The sequence below is a fragment of the Girardinichthys multiradiatus genome, chromosome 4, assembly GCF_021462225.1.
Source record: "Girardinichthys multiradiatus isolate DD_20200921_A chromosome 4, DD_fGirMul_XY1, whole genome shotgun sequence".
NCBI classification, from domain to species: Eukaryota; Metazoa; Chordata; class Actinopteri; order Cyprinodontiformes; family Goodeidae; genus Girardinichthys; species Girardinichthys multiradiatus.
The window spans coordinates 2,374,184-2,392,277 of record NC_061797.1 but is presented as its reverse complement, the minus strand read 5'-3'; the positions used below and the strand labels follow the sequence as shown (position 1 = coordinate 2,392,277).

General features: G+C 40.2%; 1 protein-coding gene across 2 annotated transcripts in view; it reads left to right on the top strand.

Annotated features, from left to right (window-relative positions):
* vps35 (VPS35 retromer complex component) overlaps positions 1–18,094 on the top strand; it is a 45,999-nt gene that overhangs the window by 16,052 nt on the left and 11,853 nt on the right. For both annotated transcript variants that reach the window (XM_047363190.1, XM_047363189.1), the window contains exons 5-11: positions 1,846–2,028; positions 10,119–10,338; positions 10,717–10,800; positions 11,470–11,579; positions 13,024–13,120; positions 13,335–13,483; positions 13,589–13,796. In XM_047363190.1, coding sequence (XP_047219146.1) covers positions 1,846–2,028; positions 10,119–10,338; positions 10,717–10,800; positions 11,470–11,579; positions 13,024–13,120; positions 13,335–13,483; positions 13,589–13,796 — 1,051 coding nt within the window. The remainder of the gene's footprint in view (positions 1–1,845; positions 2,029–10,118; positions 10,339–10,716; positions 10,801–11,469; positions 11,580–13,023; positions 13,121–13,334; positions 13,484–13,588; positions 13,797–18,094) is intronic.

Genomic DNA, 18,094 nt, shown 5'->3' with positions numbered 1-18,094 from the left:
CAAGGGGTCTGAGGATCTCATCTCAGTACCTATTGGCAGTCAGGCTGCCTCTGGCGAGCATTTCTTTGGAGGGCCGTGTGGGTCAGTAATGGTGTGCCACACGGGTCATGCTGAAGAATGTTGCAGACAGCAGATCGCTGTCCATGGTGTCTCCAGACTCTGTCACGTCTGTCACATGTGCTCAGTGTGAACCTGCTTTCATCTCTGAAGAGCACAGGGCGCCAGAGGCGAATTTGTCAATCTTGGTGTTCTCTGGCAATTGCCAAGCGTCCTGCATGGTGTTGGGCTGTGAGCACAACCCCCATTTGTGGACGTCGGGCCCTCAAACCATCCTCATGGAGTCGGTTTCTAACAGTTTGTTGCGGACACATGCACATTTGTGGCCCGCTGGAGGTCATTTTGCAAGGTTCTGGCAGTGCCCACCCTGTTCCTCCTTGCACAAAGGCAGAGATAGTGGTCCTGCTGCTGGGTTGTTGCCCTACTACGACCTCCTCCACGTCTCCTGGTGTACTGGCCTGTCTCCTGGTAGTGCCTCCAGGCTCTGGACACTACGCTGTCAGACACAGCAAACCTTCTTGCCACAGCTCGCATTGATGTGCCATCCTGGATGAGCTGCACTACCTGAGCCATTTGTGTGGGTTGTAGAGTCCGTCTCATGCTACCACGAGTGTGAAAGCACCACCAACATTCAAAAGTGACCAAAACATCAGCCAAGTGGTCTGTGGTCCCCACCTGCAGAACCACTCCTTTATTGAGTGTGTCTTACTAATCGCCAAAGATTTCCTCCTGTTGTCTGTTCCATTTGCACAACAGCATGTGAAATTTATTGTTAATCAGTGTTGCTTCCTAAGTGGACAGTTTGATTTCACAGAAGTTTGATTTACTTGGAGTTATATTGTGTTGTTTAAGTGTTCCTTTATTTTTTTAAGCAGTGTACTTCCTTTTAAACATTTGGGATAGGTCTGTGGGCTATACAAAACATGTTAATTAAACTTTTTGCAGAAAATCAATTTCAGAAAATGAGATTTTACCTCCTCAGTTTCCCCTTTTTGAGCTCCTTTCAGAATGAGCTGTTTTAGGGCTCTGTCACTTTTATGCAAATTAGCTGTATCTGGCCACGCCCCCAACCAGCACCTTCTACAAGTGAAGGCGAAACCAAATCTTATAAAACACAGAAATTAGTACTTTTTTTTTTATTTCTGTCATCTGCAGATTTGCCACAAACAATAGGGACTGAATTTTCTTCAGTCAGTGTCTTTCTTAAAATCCTGGCCTGTACTGATATGAATTCTCAAGGCAGTCCGTGGGGTAGTGATTAGCGCAAACTAGTACTGTCTTCGGCAATGTGACTGGAACATTGCCCTCAAAAATAAAATGAAGCCAACCTCTCTTATCTGACAGCAGGAAAATGTGCATGGACATGTGGGTCTTTGCTGCCAGCAACAGAACATCTGCCTTTGAGAGTAGCCATTGTAAAGCACGTGTAAAGTAAAACCAGCCGCCGAGACTTGGTCCTCCACTGAAAATCAAGTGGGTGGAGCTCTGCTTCAGGTGCTAGTCAGAGGCGGGGCTCAGGTAACGTTAGGTTCCAGTGATATTGTGACATCAAAATTACACAGCTTTTAAAATCACGCAATTTCTAAATAAAAATAATAATAAAACATTCATTTATAGCCCAAAAATGGCTGAATGGTTTTTTTTGTGTTCGGACTGTTTGTAGAAGCATAAGAGACACAAGTGGAAGTATTAAAACGATCAGAAAGTGAATTTTGCATATTAGGTTCCCTTTAAACTGTCCAAAATTCAACATGCACAAACATGTTATCTGCTTGTTTCCCTCCTCAGCTATCTACTGATCACAGTGGGCGTGGTGTATGTTCGCTCCTTTCCTCAGTCTCGCAAAGACATTCTGAAAGACTTGGTAGAGATGTGTCGTGGCGTCCAGCACCCACTCAGGGGTCTCTTCCTCAGAAATTACCTGTTGCAGTGTACCCGTAACATTCTACCAGATGATGGAGAACAAGTGGAGTAAGTCTCTCTTTCTTTTACATTTCTATACTTAAAAAAAAAATCATAATTAGAGTCTGCATTTTTCTTTATGAACTCAAAACACTGTATGACTGACAAATGCTTTAAGATTTAACATTCTCGTGTGTCCCTGAACTAATATCTACTTGTACAGGTCCTTCTCAAAATATTAGCATATTGTGATCAAATTCATTATTTTCCATAATGTCATGATGAAAATTTAACATTCATATATTTTAGATTCATTGCACACTAACTGAAATATTTTAGGTCTTTTATTGTCTTAATACGGATGATTTTGGCATACAGCTCATGAAAACCCAAAATTCCTATCTCACAAAATTAGCATATCATTAAAAGGGTCTCTAAACGAGCTATGAACCTAATCATCTGAATCAACAAGTTAACTCTAAACACCTGTAAAAGATTCCTGAGGCCTTTAAAACTCCCAGCCCGGTTCATCACTCAAAACACCAATCATGGGTAAGACTGCCGACCTGACTGCTGTCCAGAAGGCCACTATTGACACACCTCAAGCAAGAGGGTAAGACACAGAAATAAATTTCTGAACGAATAGGCTGTTCCCAGAGTGCTGTATCAAGGCACCTCAGTGGGAAGTCTGTGGGAAGGAAAAAGTGTGGCAGAAAACGCTGCACAACGTGAAGAAGTGACCGGACCCTGAGGAAGATTTTGGAGAAGGGCCGATTCCAGACCTTGGGGGACCTGCGGAAGCAGTGGACTGAGTCTGGAGTAGAAAAATCCAGAGCCACCGTGCACAGGCATGTGCAGGAAATGGGCTACAGGTGCCGCATTCCCCAGACCTGGGCTACAGAGAAGCAGCACTGGACAGTTGCTCAGTGGTCCAAAGTACTTTTTTCGGATGAAAGCAAATTCTGCATGTCATTCGGAAATCAAGGTGCCAGAGTCTGGAGGAAGACTGGGGAGAAGGAAATGCCAAAATGCCAGAAGTCCAGTGTCAAGTACCCACAGTCAGTGATGGTCCGGGGTGCCGTGTCAGCTGCTGGTGTTGGTCCACTGTGTTTTATCAAGGGCAGGGTCAATGCAGCTAGCTATCAGGAGATTTTGGAGCACTTCATGCTTCCATCTGCTGAAAAGCTTTTTGGAGATGAAGATTTCATTTTTCAGCACGACCTGGCACCTGCTCACAGTGCCAAAACCACTGGTAAATGGTTTACTGACCATGGTATCACTGTGCTCAATTGGCCTGCCAACTCTCCTGACCTGAACCCCATAGAGAATCTGTGGGATATTGTGAAGAGAACGTTGAGAGACTCAAGACCCAACACTCTGGATGAGCTAAAGGCCGCTATTGAAGCATCCTGGGGCTCCATAAGACCTCAGCAGTGCCACAGGCTGATTGCCTCCAGGCCACGCCGCACTGAAGCAGTCATTTCTGCAAAAGGATTCCCGACCAAGTATTGAGTGCATAACTGTACATGATTATTTGAAGGTTGACGTTTTTTGTATTAAAAACACCTTTCTTTTATTGGTCGGATGAAATATGCTAATTTTGTGAGATAGGAATTTTGGGTTTTCATGAGCTGTTTGCCAAAATCATCCGTATTAAGACAATAAAAGACCTGAAATATTTCAGTTAGTGTGCAATGAATCTAAAATATATGAATGTTAAATTTTCATCATGACATTATGGAAAATAATGAACTTTATCACAATATGCTAATATTTTGAGAAGGACCTGTATAAGCACTATTTCTAAGAACTGCATTACATCTGTGCATTGAGTTGTCTGATTTCTGACGCCTGTGAAAAGGTATTCCAGCCAAGGACAACGGGATAGCATTCCACTCTTTCTTCGCATTTTCTGATTTTGACTCCGAAACAACATATTTGATGTCACCCCACACGTTTTCCAGTTAATTAAGAACTGGGGATTTGAATGGCTGCTTCAAAACGTTCAATAGTTTTGGTTAATGCTAAGATGTTGCATGCTTACTTCTGTGTTTGGGGTTGGTGACTTTTTAAAACACCCATGTCCAAGGTAATCAGTAAAAGGCAACATGACCTCTTTACGTAATCTGATGTATTCAGATTGTTCCTTATCCGTGGTATAGGCCCGACAGTAACAATAGTTTTAGAAACATCCCTATTTCATAATGCCTGAGCAACCGTGCTTCAGTGTACTGTATGAAATCAGTGTTTTGGTGTCATCTGACAAACCGTCCAGACCCAAAGAGATCAAACTTGGCTTCATTAGACTGCAGTTTGATGCGCCATTTCTCTTTAGGCTAGTCAGTGCATGTTTTTTACCAAACTGTAACCTCTTTACTATGTAGCGTTTTGGACTTTACTGGGGCTTCTTGCTGATAACTTGGGTCTTATGTAACAGTCTTTTTAATAGTTATAGTACTCAATGGTAACTGTAGCTCTCCTTTGATCATCCTAAAGCTTATTAGTGGATGAATCTTTGCTTTTTGTTTCTACACTACTTTCAGTAAAATCTTCAGAGAATAATGCACTATGACCGCATATACATCTGCTGCCTTCGTTCTTAAATAAAGACCTCTGTTAGACATAGAATGAATGACCTCCGTGATTTTGAACAAACCTCTTTCAGTTAAAAATTCCATTGAAATAAACAACATGCATGTCATACCTGTCGGGTCTATTTCTTTTCTGCTGCTCTACAAAACCTCCTAATAAATAATCAAAAAAGTGATTAATTGTTAGTAACGTTGGACTACTATTATTTTCAGCAGAACTGCAAATGATCTTAAAAATGTGGTACAATGTAAACATCAATATCCAATAATAATAATGCTGTTATGGGTGATAACTGATATTTACTGATGTTATACATATTATATACATTGGCTTGTAAAAGTATTCATACATCTTGAACCTTTCCAGAAATTGTCACATTACACCCACATAATATAATATTTTATTGGAATTTTATGTGAAAAACCAACTTAAAGTGGTATACAATTGTGAAGTGGAACGAAAATTATACATGATTTAAAACATTTTTTATAAAATAAAAAAATGAAAAGTACGGTGTGCAAAAGTATTCAGCCCACTTTACTCTGAGAGCAACCAATTGTTTTCAGATGTTGCCTGATGATGCTAATAAATAGAGTTCCTCTGTGTGTAATCTAATCTCAGTACAAATACAGCTGCTCTGTGACGGCATCAGATGTTGGTTAACAGAATATTGGGGAGCAAACAGCATCATGAAGTCCAAGGAACACACCAGACTGGTCAGGGATAAAGTTGTGGAGAAGTTTGAAGCAGGCTTAGGCTATAAAAAGATTTTCCAAGCTTTGAACATCTCATGGAGCTCTGTTCAATCAATCATCACGAAATGGAAAGAGTATGGCACAACTGGAAACCTACCAAGACCAGGCCGTCCACCTAAACTGGAAGCTTAAGTGGACGGAGATTGCTCTCGTTGTTCGGCTCTCCAGGCCGAACAAGGAGAGCTCTGATCCAAGATGCAACCAAGACGCCCAGGCAGACTCTGGACAAACTGCAGAGATCCACAGCTCAGGTGGGAAATCTGTCCGCAGGACAACTATTAGTCATTCACTAATAGTTGTGCATGCATCTTTATGAAGGAGAAGCTAGAAGAAAGCCATTGTTAAAAGAAAACCATAAGAAGTCCTATTTACAGTTCGCCAGAAGCCATGTTTGGGACACAGCTAACATGTGGTAGAAGGCGCTTTGGTCAGACAAGATCAAAATGTAACTTTTTGGCCAAAATGCAAAACGCTATGTGTGGTGGAGAACTAACACCCTGAACACACCATCCTCACTGTCAAATATGGTGGTGGCAGCATCATGCTCTAGGGGTGCTTCTCTTCAGCAGGGACAGGGAAGGAGGTCAGAGTTGATGGGAAGATGGATGAAGACAAATGCAGGGCAATCTTGGAAGAAAACCCGTTGGAGTCTGCAGAAGACTTGAGACTGAGGCGGAGGTTCACCTTCCAGCAGGACAATGACCCTACACATAAAGCCAGGGCTACAATGGAATGGTTTAGAACAAAACAAATTCATGTGTTAGAATGGCCCGGTCAAAGTCCAGACCTAAACTCAATGGAGAATCTGTGGCAAGATCTGAAAACTGCTGTTCACAAACGCTCTCCATCTAATCTGACTGAGCTGTTTTGCAAAGACGAATGAGCAAGAATTTCAGTCTCTGGATGTGCAAAGCTCGTAGAGACATGCCCTAAAAGACATGCAGCTGTAATTTTTGCACAATGCCCTTTTCAGTTTTTTTATTTGTTAAAAAACAAGAAATCATGCATAATGTTATTTATACTTCACAATTTTATACCACTCTGTGTTGGTCTTTCACATAAAATCCCAGTTATGTTTGTGGTTGTAATGTGACAATATGTGGAAAGGTTCTGGGGTGTGAATACTTTTACAAGTCACTGTGTGTGTATATATATTGCTTCCCTGCTTCAGTTAAGCACTACAGAATCCTGTGTGGCATCTCTATCACTGTCACATGCCCAAAGAAAAACAGCATGACCAAGCCACTTCCCCTCCCAACACACATACAGAAACAGCAATACGAAATAAAATAAAACATTGGTCATTCATTTCAGCCCAGTTTTACATACTGAGCCAACACCAATAGGTTAAAAAATATGTAACATCGTCTCAACGACCATGTAAAATGGTATATGGCCTACACTTTTATAACGCTTTATGTAGTACGAGGACCCCAAAGGTCCTCGTTCAATCAGTGATTCACCCATTCATACATACAGTCAAACACTGACAGTGGTAGACTATGTTGTAGGAACAGCTGCCCTGGGGCAGACTGACAAAAGTGAGGCTGCCATACAATCGGTGCCACTGGGCTCTCTGACTGTAATCAACAGGCAAAGCAGGTGAATTGTCTTGCTCAAGGACACAATGACTGAGACGGACGGCACGGGGGTTTGAACTTCGAACCCACCAATTACAGGATGAACCCCTACTACTCCTGCCACTATAGCGACAGTGGAGGATCTATTACACAGTCATGAACTTAGCAGCATTCCCTTATACTGAGCATGCATGTAGCGACAACTGAAAAGAAAACTCACTTTAACAGAAAGAAACCTCCAGCATGACATGGCTCAGTGTAAGTAGCAATTTCCTGTGACCAGCTGGGGTTTAAGAAGGAAGAACATACACACCAAACACATTAACACAAACGCAGAATCACTGATCCAGGAGTACTTTCTATGTTAAAGAAAAAGTAGACAGTTAATGGCAGTAGTAGCCTCTTTAGTGGATTCATCTAGGACAGAAACACATTAAACAGGTCTACAGGAAGTCTAATATATAAAAGACACAACGTACAGTCACAGGAAAAGCTCAGCCAATGGCTTTGTGTAGAAGACAGACAGGGCTAAAGATAGAAAGACAAAGTCTATCATCTAAAGAAGAAGATGAAGAGATTAGCAGCAATAGCACACCAGAAACCCAGGCCAGATGTAGCTTCTATGAAGAGAAAAACGGAGAGAGAACATAAAGTTAAAAAGTGAAATAACAGCAAATAATGCAAAATTGGAGAGCAGTAGGTTTTAGTGCGTACACACGCTTTGTACATCAGGCCCCAGACTCTTATGTCTTTGGGACATGCCAGTAGTTTACCTAACTGATTGCATTCATCAGGATTTATGGATTAATACAGCTCTGTATCATTGGCTTAACTGTAAAAATTTAATCAAATGCTGTCTGATAATTTTACCAATTTGAAGCAAGAGAATTGGTTCAACCACTGAATCCTTGTATTACTACACAAGTACCACAGGAAGCATGAAGATGGTTTTTCACTAAAATGAGTAAACAGGAATATGTCAAACAAGATTTAAACCATCCTTGTGATGTTTCCTTGATCCCTACAGCATATTCCAGCCTTTCTAAGAAAATATGGTGATTGATGGTATCGAATGTGGGCCTGAGATCTAACAGTACAGACAGAAATCCATTATCTGAGGCCAGGAAAATATCGTTGGTGACTTTCACCAGTGCTGTTTCAGTGCTATGATGAGCTCTGAAACTCTTGAAACATCATTACTGTGTGATCACACACTTGATTAGCAACTATTTATTCAAGAATTTCACAAGATGGAAAGATTAGATATAAGTTTATAATTTATTAAGTCATCTTCATCAATAGAAGGCTTCTTAATCATAGGTTTAATTATATCACCCTCAAAGCCTGTGGTATGAATCTGTTTACTATGGATAGATTATCAAAAATTTGGCTGTTAATCAAAGGCAACATTTCTCAAATCATTTGTTTGGGATTTAGTCCATAGTACTACTTGAATGTTTTGATTAAGCTATTGTTGAAAATTTAGAAAGCTCCGCTGGATCAAAACAGTCCAAACACAGATCAGGTTCTACACTTACGTCCAATGCTGTCTCACTTACTGAGGATGAAGTAATCATGTTCATGAGTATGCCAATTATTTTATTCTAGAATACATTTTATTCAGAAAGAATTCCAAAAAGTCATCACTTTAGAGTTGCGGGAACAGATGGCTCAACTGAGCTATGACTATGTGTAAGTTTAGCAACTGTACTAAAAAGAAACCTCAGTTATTCTAGTTCTCTATTAATGTTAAGGAGTGTGCTATTCTTTATTTATTTATTTTATTTTTTTAAGTAGACAGTTCTAAATTAAATGAGCGACCCATGAGGGATCAATCCTATGTATAATTACATAGGAGCTTACTTTGTCTGATTCGACACACAATCAGGTAGTAACATTATGTACCAGAACATCAACTTGTGAGGGGTAGAAATAAAAATTGTTCTGCCATCTCCTGTGTTGTTTGCGATACTGAAGAAATTAAACATGTAACTGATTCTTTAAAAGTTGTTACAGCATTATTCTACTGTAGTTACATTTTCTCTCAGGAGCAGAGTACCCGGTTAGATTAAACTCAAAGGTTATTAAAAATGGTCATGACAACGGTATGGGGAAATACTGTTATTTGTTCACACTCAGCGCCATATTTCATCACAAGGTCTAGAGTATGAAAACAAGGCCTAACAAGGATAGCACTGATCAGAGATGCAACCAAGAGGTATGTCTGCTGGAATTTTGAGAGAAACTAATGGAATCTACAGAGTGGTATAAAACTTCAGAAACCGGTTTCTTCAGATCTGCAGTAAGACAGAGCGCTACAGGAGATCCTTCCTGCCCACACCCATCAGCATCTACAACGGCTCTTTGACAAAACCTGCACAATATGTGCTACAGCAACATTTAATTTCCCTTTGGGATAAATAAGGTATTTTTGAATTGAAATGACAGAAAAAGCAGTTTTCAAACTTTACAATTTGGAAAAGAAAAACTAAGGCTTAGATAATCAAAAACATTTTAGCAATTAATTGGTGTGTAAATCAGTAAATTTGACTGAGAGATGGTTGCCACTCATCCTTTTTGCCCAGTATTTTGAGCATTGTGAAAATTTTAATTATTAGAAGTTGAGATTATTTAAACCAACATAATCCTGCTAAAATCACGTTTCTTTTTTAAAGATATTTTTCGGCACTAGTGGCCTTTATTTTTTGACAGTAGGCAGACAGGAAAGAGGGGGAGACATTTGGCAAATATCGCCTGGTCCGGGACTCGAACCCGGGACGGCCGCTTCGAGGAGTGTAGCCACTGTATATGGTCGCGTGCTTAACCCCTACACCATCAGTGCCGCGCCTAAAGTCATGTTTCTTTTAGACAAAATGAATCAATATAAGTATCACACATTAATTCATCAACTTAGAAGGTAAAAAATATTTTGTTCATTAAGTCAAGTTGTTTGACGCAAACAACCTGGGGAGGCATTTTTAAGTTCAGAGGTGAACAGGCTGAAAAATGACCACAGCTTCTCAGACCACTTTCTCTTGAACTGATCAAGCCATTTTTGTGACTGGTAGATTAATTCCTTAACAGTTGGTAAACGTTTCTGCCTGAATTGTTGAATCTGCAGCAAATGCGCTGTCTCAATGTTAAGTCTTACAGTTTTTAAGCTCTCACTCCTATTATTGCTTGGGTAAAAGGAGAATTAAAGTGTTGAGGTGTCCTTGTTGTTATTCCGCAGGGGATCAGAGGAAATGACTGGAGATATTAATGACTCCATTGACTTCGTCCTCCTGAACTTTGCTGAAATGAACAAACTGTGGGTTCGAATGCAGCATCAGGGTCACAGCAGAGACAGAGAGAAGAGAGAAAAAGAACGACAGGAACTTAGGATCTTGGTGGGCACCAATCTGGTTCGCCTCAGTCAACTGGAGGGGGTTAATGTGGACAAGTACAAACAGGTGTGTGCGTCTCTTTCTGTCAGTGTCAAAGCTTTGTTGTTGAAATCTCTGGAGCGCAGAAATATACTCATGGTCAAAAGTGTAGACACCCCTAACAATCTTTACAGAAAATAAAGCAAAACTTCCAGAAATGATTGCAATTGCGCACGTTTTGTTATACACATTTATTTCCTGTGTGTCTATTGGAATGCAGAGGATAAAAGGCACAACAACACACAACATTGCAGATCTGCAGTGTGATATTGATGGAACGATTAACAAAATCTCACCCCTCACACACACAAGTGACGGAATATTCTATTCTATTCTAACTGGATGTCTATGTACCCTTTATGTCCTGTGAACATTGGAGTAGGATTGTTGCCTTTGTCTCAACAGATTGTTCTTCCCGGAGTGCTGGAGCAGGTTGTGAACTGTAGAGATTCATTGGCTCAGGAATACCTAATGGAGTGTATTATTCAGGTACTAGGTGCAGAGTTTCTTTCATCCTTCATTTTATACCAGCACCTGTCTTACATATGCATGCTTTCTGAAATGCTGCTTTTACCGTCAGTAAAGCTTTTAGAAACATTTGTTAGTTAGTCAGTAAAAAAGTATTAATAATAGAGTGTCTGCAAACAGAAATGGCATTTTGGTAATATCTATTTGAGTTTTTTTTACCTAGGCAAACTGGATTTGCAATGAATGCTAAGGCTTTACAATATTTGATATAAGTTATAATTTGAAAGCTAGGCTACCTTTTTCTGCTCTAAGCTTAGTATTTGGTTTGCCTGTATTTGGTGGAACTGTTGCATAATTTAATGGAACCTGATGGAGAAGTTTCGACTCTGACTTTATTTTCTTCATAGTGTCACAGTAGAAAATCTTTCACAAACTTGTATCCACTGCATGTGTAAATTAAAGTACTCTCATAGCCCTTAACTACAAAAATGAATTGGTTGTGCTGCCGATTTTAATATGTTGGTTCTACGTTTGGGCTTTCAATGAACAGTAGCTGTTGAACTTTAAATGTTTACCCATAGTACAGATGTCGGCCCCTGAAGAGCTGTTGTATAACAACTGATTTGGTTAGCTGTGTCGATCAGAGGTCTGCTTTTCCTCAATCACTTTCCAATGCTTTGGTTCTGTCAGGTTTTCCCAGATGAGTTTCATCTTCAGACCCTGAATCCTTTTCTGCGTTCCTGTGCTGAGTTGCATCAACATGTCAACGTCAAGAACATCATCATTGCACTTATTGACAGGTACAGCTTCATTTATTTACCAGTGGGACAGCCAAAGGAAACATTAAGGTTTTGCTATTAGCTTCTCCATAAAAGCAAACATGGTGGAGTTCTGCATCCCCAGTAACCTAGTGCTGCTCCCACAGTAACAAATTAGCTTGTCTTTTCTTGATGGGTATATTCTGAAGTGATGACAACTGTCAATAGTTAGCTTGCAATTAATTGCAGATTTCTAAGCATACCTTAACTGCATATTTTCCATGTTAATACTTTTAGCAGCATGGGCGTGTACACATATACATGCTTAATGCAAATGTATGCTTAGCATTATTGCAATAATAGCAAATTGCTTGTGAATATTTTCAAGAAAATTGTCAGGGAGTACTACATGCCCAAATAGCAGGCTAAACCTATGCTACTGCACATACTCCAACACAATGTAACTGTGGAATTAAATCAGAGAGCAAACAGCCAATTGAAGGCCTTTGTAACAGTGGGGAATGTGTTCCAGAACTAGGACTGATTTAAAGAGGTGCTCTCAGGATCTTTCTTTTGCTTCCAGCATCTTTGGATAAAACAGCAAATTGCTCTCCAACCCAACGTCCTCCTTTTCCTTTTCCCTAACAGTAAGTGAGTCAAAACAGTCAATCATACAAGTTTTGACTCACACAAGCATTTTGTTATTTTGAGAAGTCAAGGCAACTTGTTTCTTGCCACCAAGCTTGGCTGTTTCACCCCAACATGTTTGGACCATAGTTGCTGTCTATAGTCCTCTTTTTTAGTTGTTGGCTGTGCCTGGACATGCTCTACACTTTTCAGTACAATCCCCCTCTTGATCAGATAAAAACTGCTGCAACCATAACTGCTTTTCCATAATATTTCAGGTGGTGCTGGTTGAGGAGCAGGTCCCTCAGCCGAGCTCTGATCAAGCAGTACACCTCAGACTCCTTAAACTTGGGATCCAGGGCTGTTCCTTCTCTGAGCCCTGTCATGTTAGACTGTTCCTTTTCTGTTGTGAAGGTCTCATTAAGTTTAACTTTGTAAGCTAAATCATCTTGAGAGCCTTTCTTTACTAGCAACAGGTAACACAACACAGGGGTTTAGTTATTAGAGAAGCTCTTAAATTATTTGTTATATCCACTCAAACAAACCCTTGTCCCAGTGCTAGTCAAAGTGTTTATTCATTTCAAAGCTCCTTGTACTTATTGTTTTATTTTAAATTATGAAACTATTACTCTGGAGAGTTAAACATGCTGCTCTCAGCAGAAAAACTGATCATTTATTTATACTAACTTGATTTGTCCCAATGGGAAACAAGTCCCCTTAACCCCACCCCATTTCACCTTGCATTTCTTCTTTGCTTTAAACATTTGCTCTGATTCCTAAAAACCATACTACATAACCACAAAAAATTCAAAATTAGACTTTACATACTATTTATGACATGTGCCTTTCCTTTTTCCAGACTTGCTCTATTTGCTAATAGAGAAGATGGTCCAGGCATTCCAGCTGAGATCAAATTGTTTGACATTTTCTCTCAACAAGTGGCCACTGTCATTCAAGTAAGATTTCTATAGCTAGATTGATTAGTAGTTGTGGAAAAATGTTTTTTTGGTGAAATTTCAGAATGATTGTAAAATGCACAATAAACTTTGCAGGTGCTCTTAATGTGATCTTTAAATGTCCAACACTTAGTGTTTCAGTACTTTTTGTTGTTTTCTCTCTCTCTCTCTCTCTCACACATTTAGCATAACAGCATAATTTTCTCTCTTTCAGTCTCGTCAGGACATGCCATCAGAGGACATAGTGTCTTTACAAGTCTCTCTCATCAATTTGGCTATGAAGTGCTACCCTGAGCGTGTCGACTATGTAGACAAGGTTCTGGAAAGCACAGTAGAAATATTTAACAAGCTCAACTTGGAACAGTAAGTGTGACAATTCAGAAAAGCTTTAGTCTGAACTGTTAGGGTATGATGCATGTACAGTGCCTGTAATCAGTTTGCTTATTTGGACCCTTTTCCTTCCTGTAGCATAGCGACCAGTAGTGCTGTGTCCAAAGAACTTACTCGTCTGTTAAAGATACCAGTGGATACCTACAACAATGTGCTGATGGTGCTGCAACTCAAGCACTTCCCACCACTCTTTGAATACTTTGACTTTGAGTCCCGCAAGAGCATGAGTTGTTACGTACTGAGCAACACGCTGGAGTCCAACACCATCATTGTTTCGCAGGAACAGGTTTGAATCAATGCTTCACTTCTTACAGTCTTTACAAACACAGATTTGTCTTTTTGCTCAGGTAACAATAAACACTTCAATACAAGGTTGTTTGAATTACTGACATGCATTTGTTCATCAGCGACACAGACAGGAGGAAAATGCTCTTTGTAGTGGCTGTTTTTGTCTAAACGTCCTCGGCAGTGCCGACTCCATGGTCTAACTAGTCTTTGTACAGGATGTGTGGGGTCCGCAGAGATGTTTGATGATACGCTTTTGCTGACTCTAGACCTGTACAAGTCCTAATTGGAGGGAAGGTCAGCCTAGATGATCCGCTCAGCAGTCCTGATTGTGTGTTGCAGTGTTACCACACAGTGACTGACGATTGACACAGGAAGAACTTAATAAGGCCATGGTGTCCCGCTCTTGTGGCAGTTTGTGTTTCTTAAGTTGCCATAGGCTGTGCTGGGCCTTCTAAACAGTGTCTATGTGTGAGGACCATCCCAGATCCCAAGAAAAGGTGGACCCTTTTCTGTAGTTGGTGATGTTCTGCTGGCCAATCCAAACACATGTTGGGTCATTTACTAAAAAGCTGTTTTTTTAGCTTCTTGCAGTAGCTTTTCTTAGCTTTCCTGATTTTCTTGGTCAGTTTGTTCCTGTCCTTCTCATTCCTTATGCCCCTATTCCACTAGTCGCTACTGAGCGTGGTTCTGCTTTTTAGGCTTTTCTATTAGCAGCGGTTACATGAAGCCGTTACTATTTTTAGTACCTGCTTTCTTGTGGTTATAATTGTACCGTGTCATGATGAAAATGTGCCAATAGAACACCATTGATTGCTGATTTGGTAGGTGGCGGCGTCACTAGTCAATGAATGCTGGCCTGTTGTTAACATGACCATGATAGCAAGCTGTACTGTCCTGTACTTATCCAGAGTGCTTCGTCTTGCTCCCCACAGCCTTCTCTGGCTTTTCTTTCACTCTGAGTCTGACAAAAGCCATAGAGCAAGCCGCAGGTACTCCATTGTTGTTGTGATTGCGTCACATGCAAATCACTTCATGTTACTTTTTTGGACTCAGGGGCCACCTTGCCATTGATGTTCCCGCCTACATTGAGATGGTACTCAATTGTAATGGAAACGAACCGAACCATGTAGAGTAGAACTGACCTGAAACGAACCACGCTCAGTAGGTACTAATGGAAAAGGGGCATGAGCCTGGCACATTTTCTTCAGATGTGAACTGAACCATGGTTTATTGTTGTATGTGCAAAAGGTTCCGGTCTGCACACATATGTCCTCACAATAACTGATGAAGTTATTGTGAGTTTGTTCAGGTGATTGCTCCAGTTTCAAAAGACACTTCAATCTTTGTAGTCAAAGCATATGGGGGTAAGAACGCTGTCAAAATCAATGTGTATGTAAAGATGGAAATGTTTGCATATTAGTCAATAGTTGTGCATGAGTAAAATCCAAAAGAGGTATTCATGTACATCATTGTATAATTCCACCGACTATATTCTATGTTTTAGTTTTGTATTTCATAAAAATAAGAACAATGCTTTATTTATAATACTCTTGATTTCCCCCCATCTCCCCTCTGTTCCTAATATTCCTTTTAGACTGAATTATCTCCCCTTCTGGCACTACATTTACTGGCGGTGAGGAGTGTGACAGCGCATGCGCAACGCGAATTGACTAACTATGTGCTCCACTAACCAGCCTGAGATCACGTGACACCAAGTCGCTGATGTAAATTCGTATTCTCATAGAAATCGTATTCACAAACTGTTATAGCATATTGTATTCATAAAGAATAAACCACAAGTGTAAACTTGAACTTTGTGTTTGTAATTTCTTGAAGCTGTAACATTTTATTTTGTATTCTTATAGAGAAAATATACAATACCTCTTTTGGATTTTACTTATGCACAACTATTGACTAATATGCAAACATTTCCATCTTTACATACACATTGTTTTTGACAGTGTTCCTACCCCATAAAAGCAGGCCTTTATCTTTTGCTTTGTTTCTGCTTTCTTACAGTCCTATCCACAGCAATTTCCGGGTTTAGGTTGTACTGAAATGAAACAAACAGGGATGGGAAGTCCGAAAGCTGCTCATGTGACAGTACAGTAAGCATCCTTAAAGATGTGTAGCAGTGGTCCAATTTGTTTGGATCAATGGTATGGCACTTAATACGCCGGCTGTATTTTAGAAGTTTAATGGGGAAGTTTTTGCTGTTAAAATCTCTAAGGATAATTAAGAGGAAGTCTGGGTTTTTTAATTGACACCTGTTATAAGGTCTGCTAGCCGTTCTTCAACTCTTATGTAGACTGTTGTCAAATTTAAACACCGGCCAGAAGAAATGAGGACAACACTCTGAATAGAAAGTTCACAGATTATAAAAAAGACTTCACATGAGGGCTACATGAGAAACATTACTCCAGATGAGGGCTACATGACTTCTATATCACTGTGACATCAGTACACCAACCTTGATAGATAGCAGGTACTGCTTTGCGAAACCCTTTGTGGGCCTTTTTATTCCTTTGAAAGTCAACAATAACCAATTTGGTCTTAGGGGTGTTTAAAACCAGGTTATTGTCTGTATACCATTCAACCAGATGTGGAACGCCCTGCCTGTTGTAGGACTCATTATTATCAGAGATGAGTCTGACTGTGGTGGTGTCATTAGCAATACATTATGCGGTTGGAAGAGTGTAGGGGGGTACAGTCACTTGTGAAGAGGGTAAAGATTGCTGGACTCAGCACGCAGCCTTGTGGCACAACTGTATTAAAGATTATGATTATGATGTCTGGCCACCTATGCAGGTGGATTGAGGGCAATGATGTATGGAGTCCCAGTTGTTGCCATGAGTGTGCCTGCCTGTTTACGTTGTCTATGTCTCCAATAAATACCACAGAGAGCCGCAGCCAACCAAGATCCCAGTGAAGGACTGTGTAAGAATTATGATTATTGATTAATTAATATTTATCAAAAATTATAACTTAGAATCATAATTTGAGAAAACTTTATTTCTTAACCAAAAATCCTTATTTATTAATCGAAATCAGAGATGTCCTCTGGTGTTGTAATTGTGGCTCAAAGCCATTGATAATGACAAATGTTAAATTCTCAGTAATGATTGATAACTATCACTAGATCTTACTGTTTAATCAACCGTTTCAACGCAGGTGGAAAATCTTCAACCTTATTTTGACTGACAAATCACTCTTACTCAAAATAAACACAAATGCTCTCTCTTTATCTACGTGAATATTTATTAAATCAACAGCCCTGATACACCATGATATTCCGGTTCAATAATCTTCACCTAATCAAACATGCAAAGTTCTACATAAAAGGGTAAAATATCTAACTAAACAAAATAAAACAAAACAGCATTGAGTGTGTATGAAAATCAAACCAGCAGTTATGGCAAACAAGTGATAATATGGTGCTGAGCAGAGCTTTAGGAGCGGTGCTGCCAAAATGTAGCTCAGTGTAACACACCCCACAGGGTCATAAAACTTCCCCCCAAAGTTGTAAGCTCAGTGAACAAAGAATAATAAAACTTTTGGCGGCAAACCAGTAAAAGCAACACGCAGGATGCAGACAAAGAGATGGTGAGTTTCCACCATGGAGTTCTAGCAGTCCACTGTTACAAACAAAGATGGCGATTCTGTCTCCTTGAAACCTCCGGGTGGGTTTTCTTTTGTTACATGTTAAACTCACGTCTTCGATCGGTAAAGTGAAATTTCTGGCCTTCCTATTCCAAAAACTTCTTTCATGAATTTTACTTCTCGTTGGTCAACGGGGAGAATGAATGAAAGTCCACGTGAGATTTTCTTCTCCAGAATGATGCTCCTGTTGCGTGGTAACCGCGTCTCGGTTTCCAGCATGAAAAGCCATGGTGAGTGTCTCCGGTGCCCTTACACGGTCACTGTGATGTCAGAGCTGCGATGCCCCCGTCCTATCAGCCGCGGTGCCCGGTGGGATTTGTAGTAGTGGACTATCCCGGGGTACAAAATTGGTGATGACGCCGGAAGGCATAGTGGCGTCCAGCAACGTACAAATGGTCCAATATTCAGCAAACAAATGTTCCAACAACTGTCTGATGTTTAGGAGTTACTCAGTAGTGAAACTGAACAGAGAATGGTTGTAAAGAATAAGTGTACAAAAAAGCGCACTGTACTAGACAAAGAAGTACTGAGGATGCAATCTTATTTAAAATAGTAGTGGAAGTGTTGGCACTAAACCTGCAGTGACTGGTCTGTTTATGCTGTTCATTTTTCAGCTGACTAGCACCTACGTGTGAA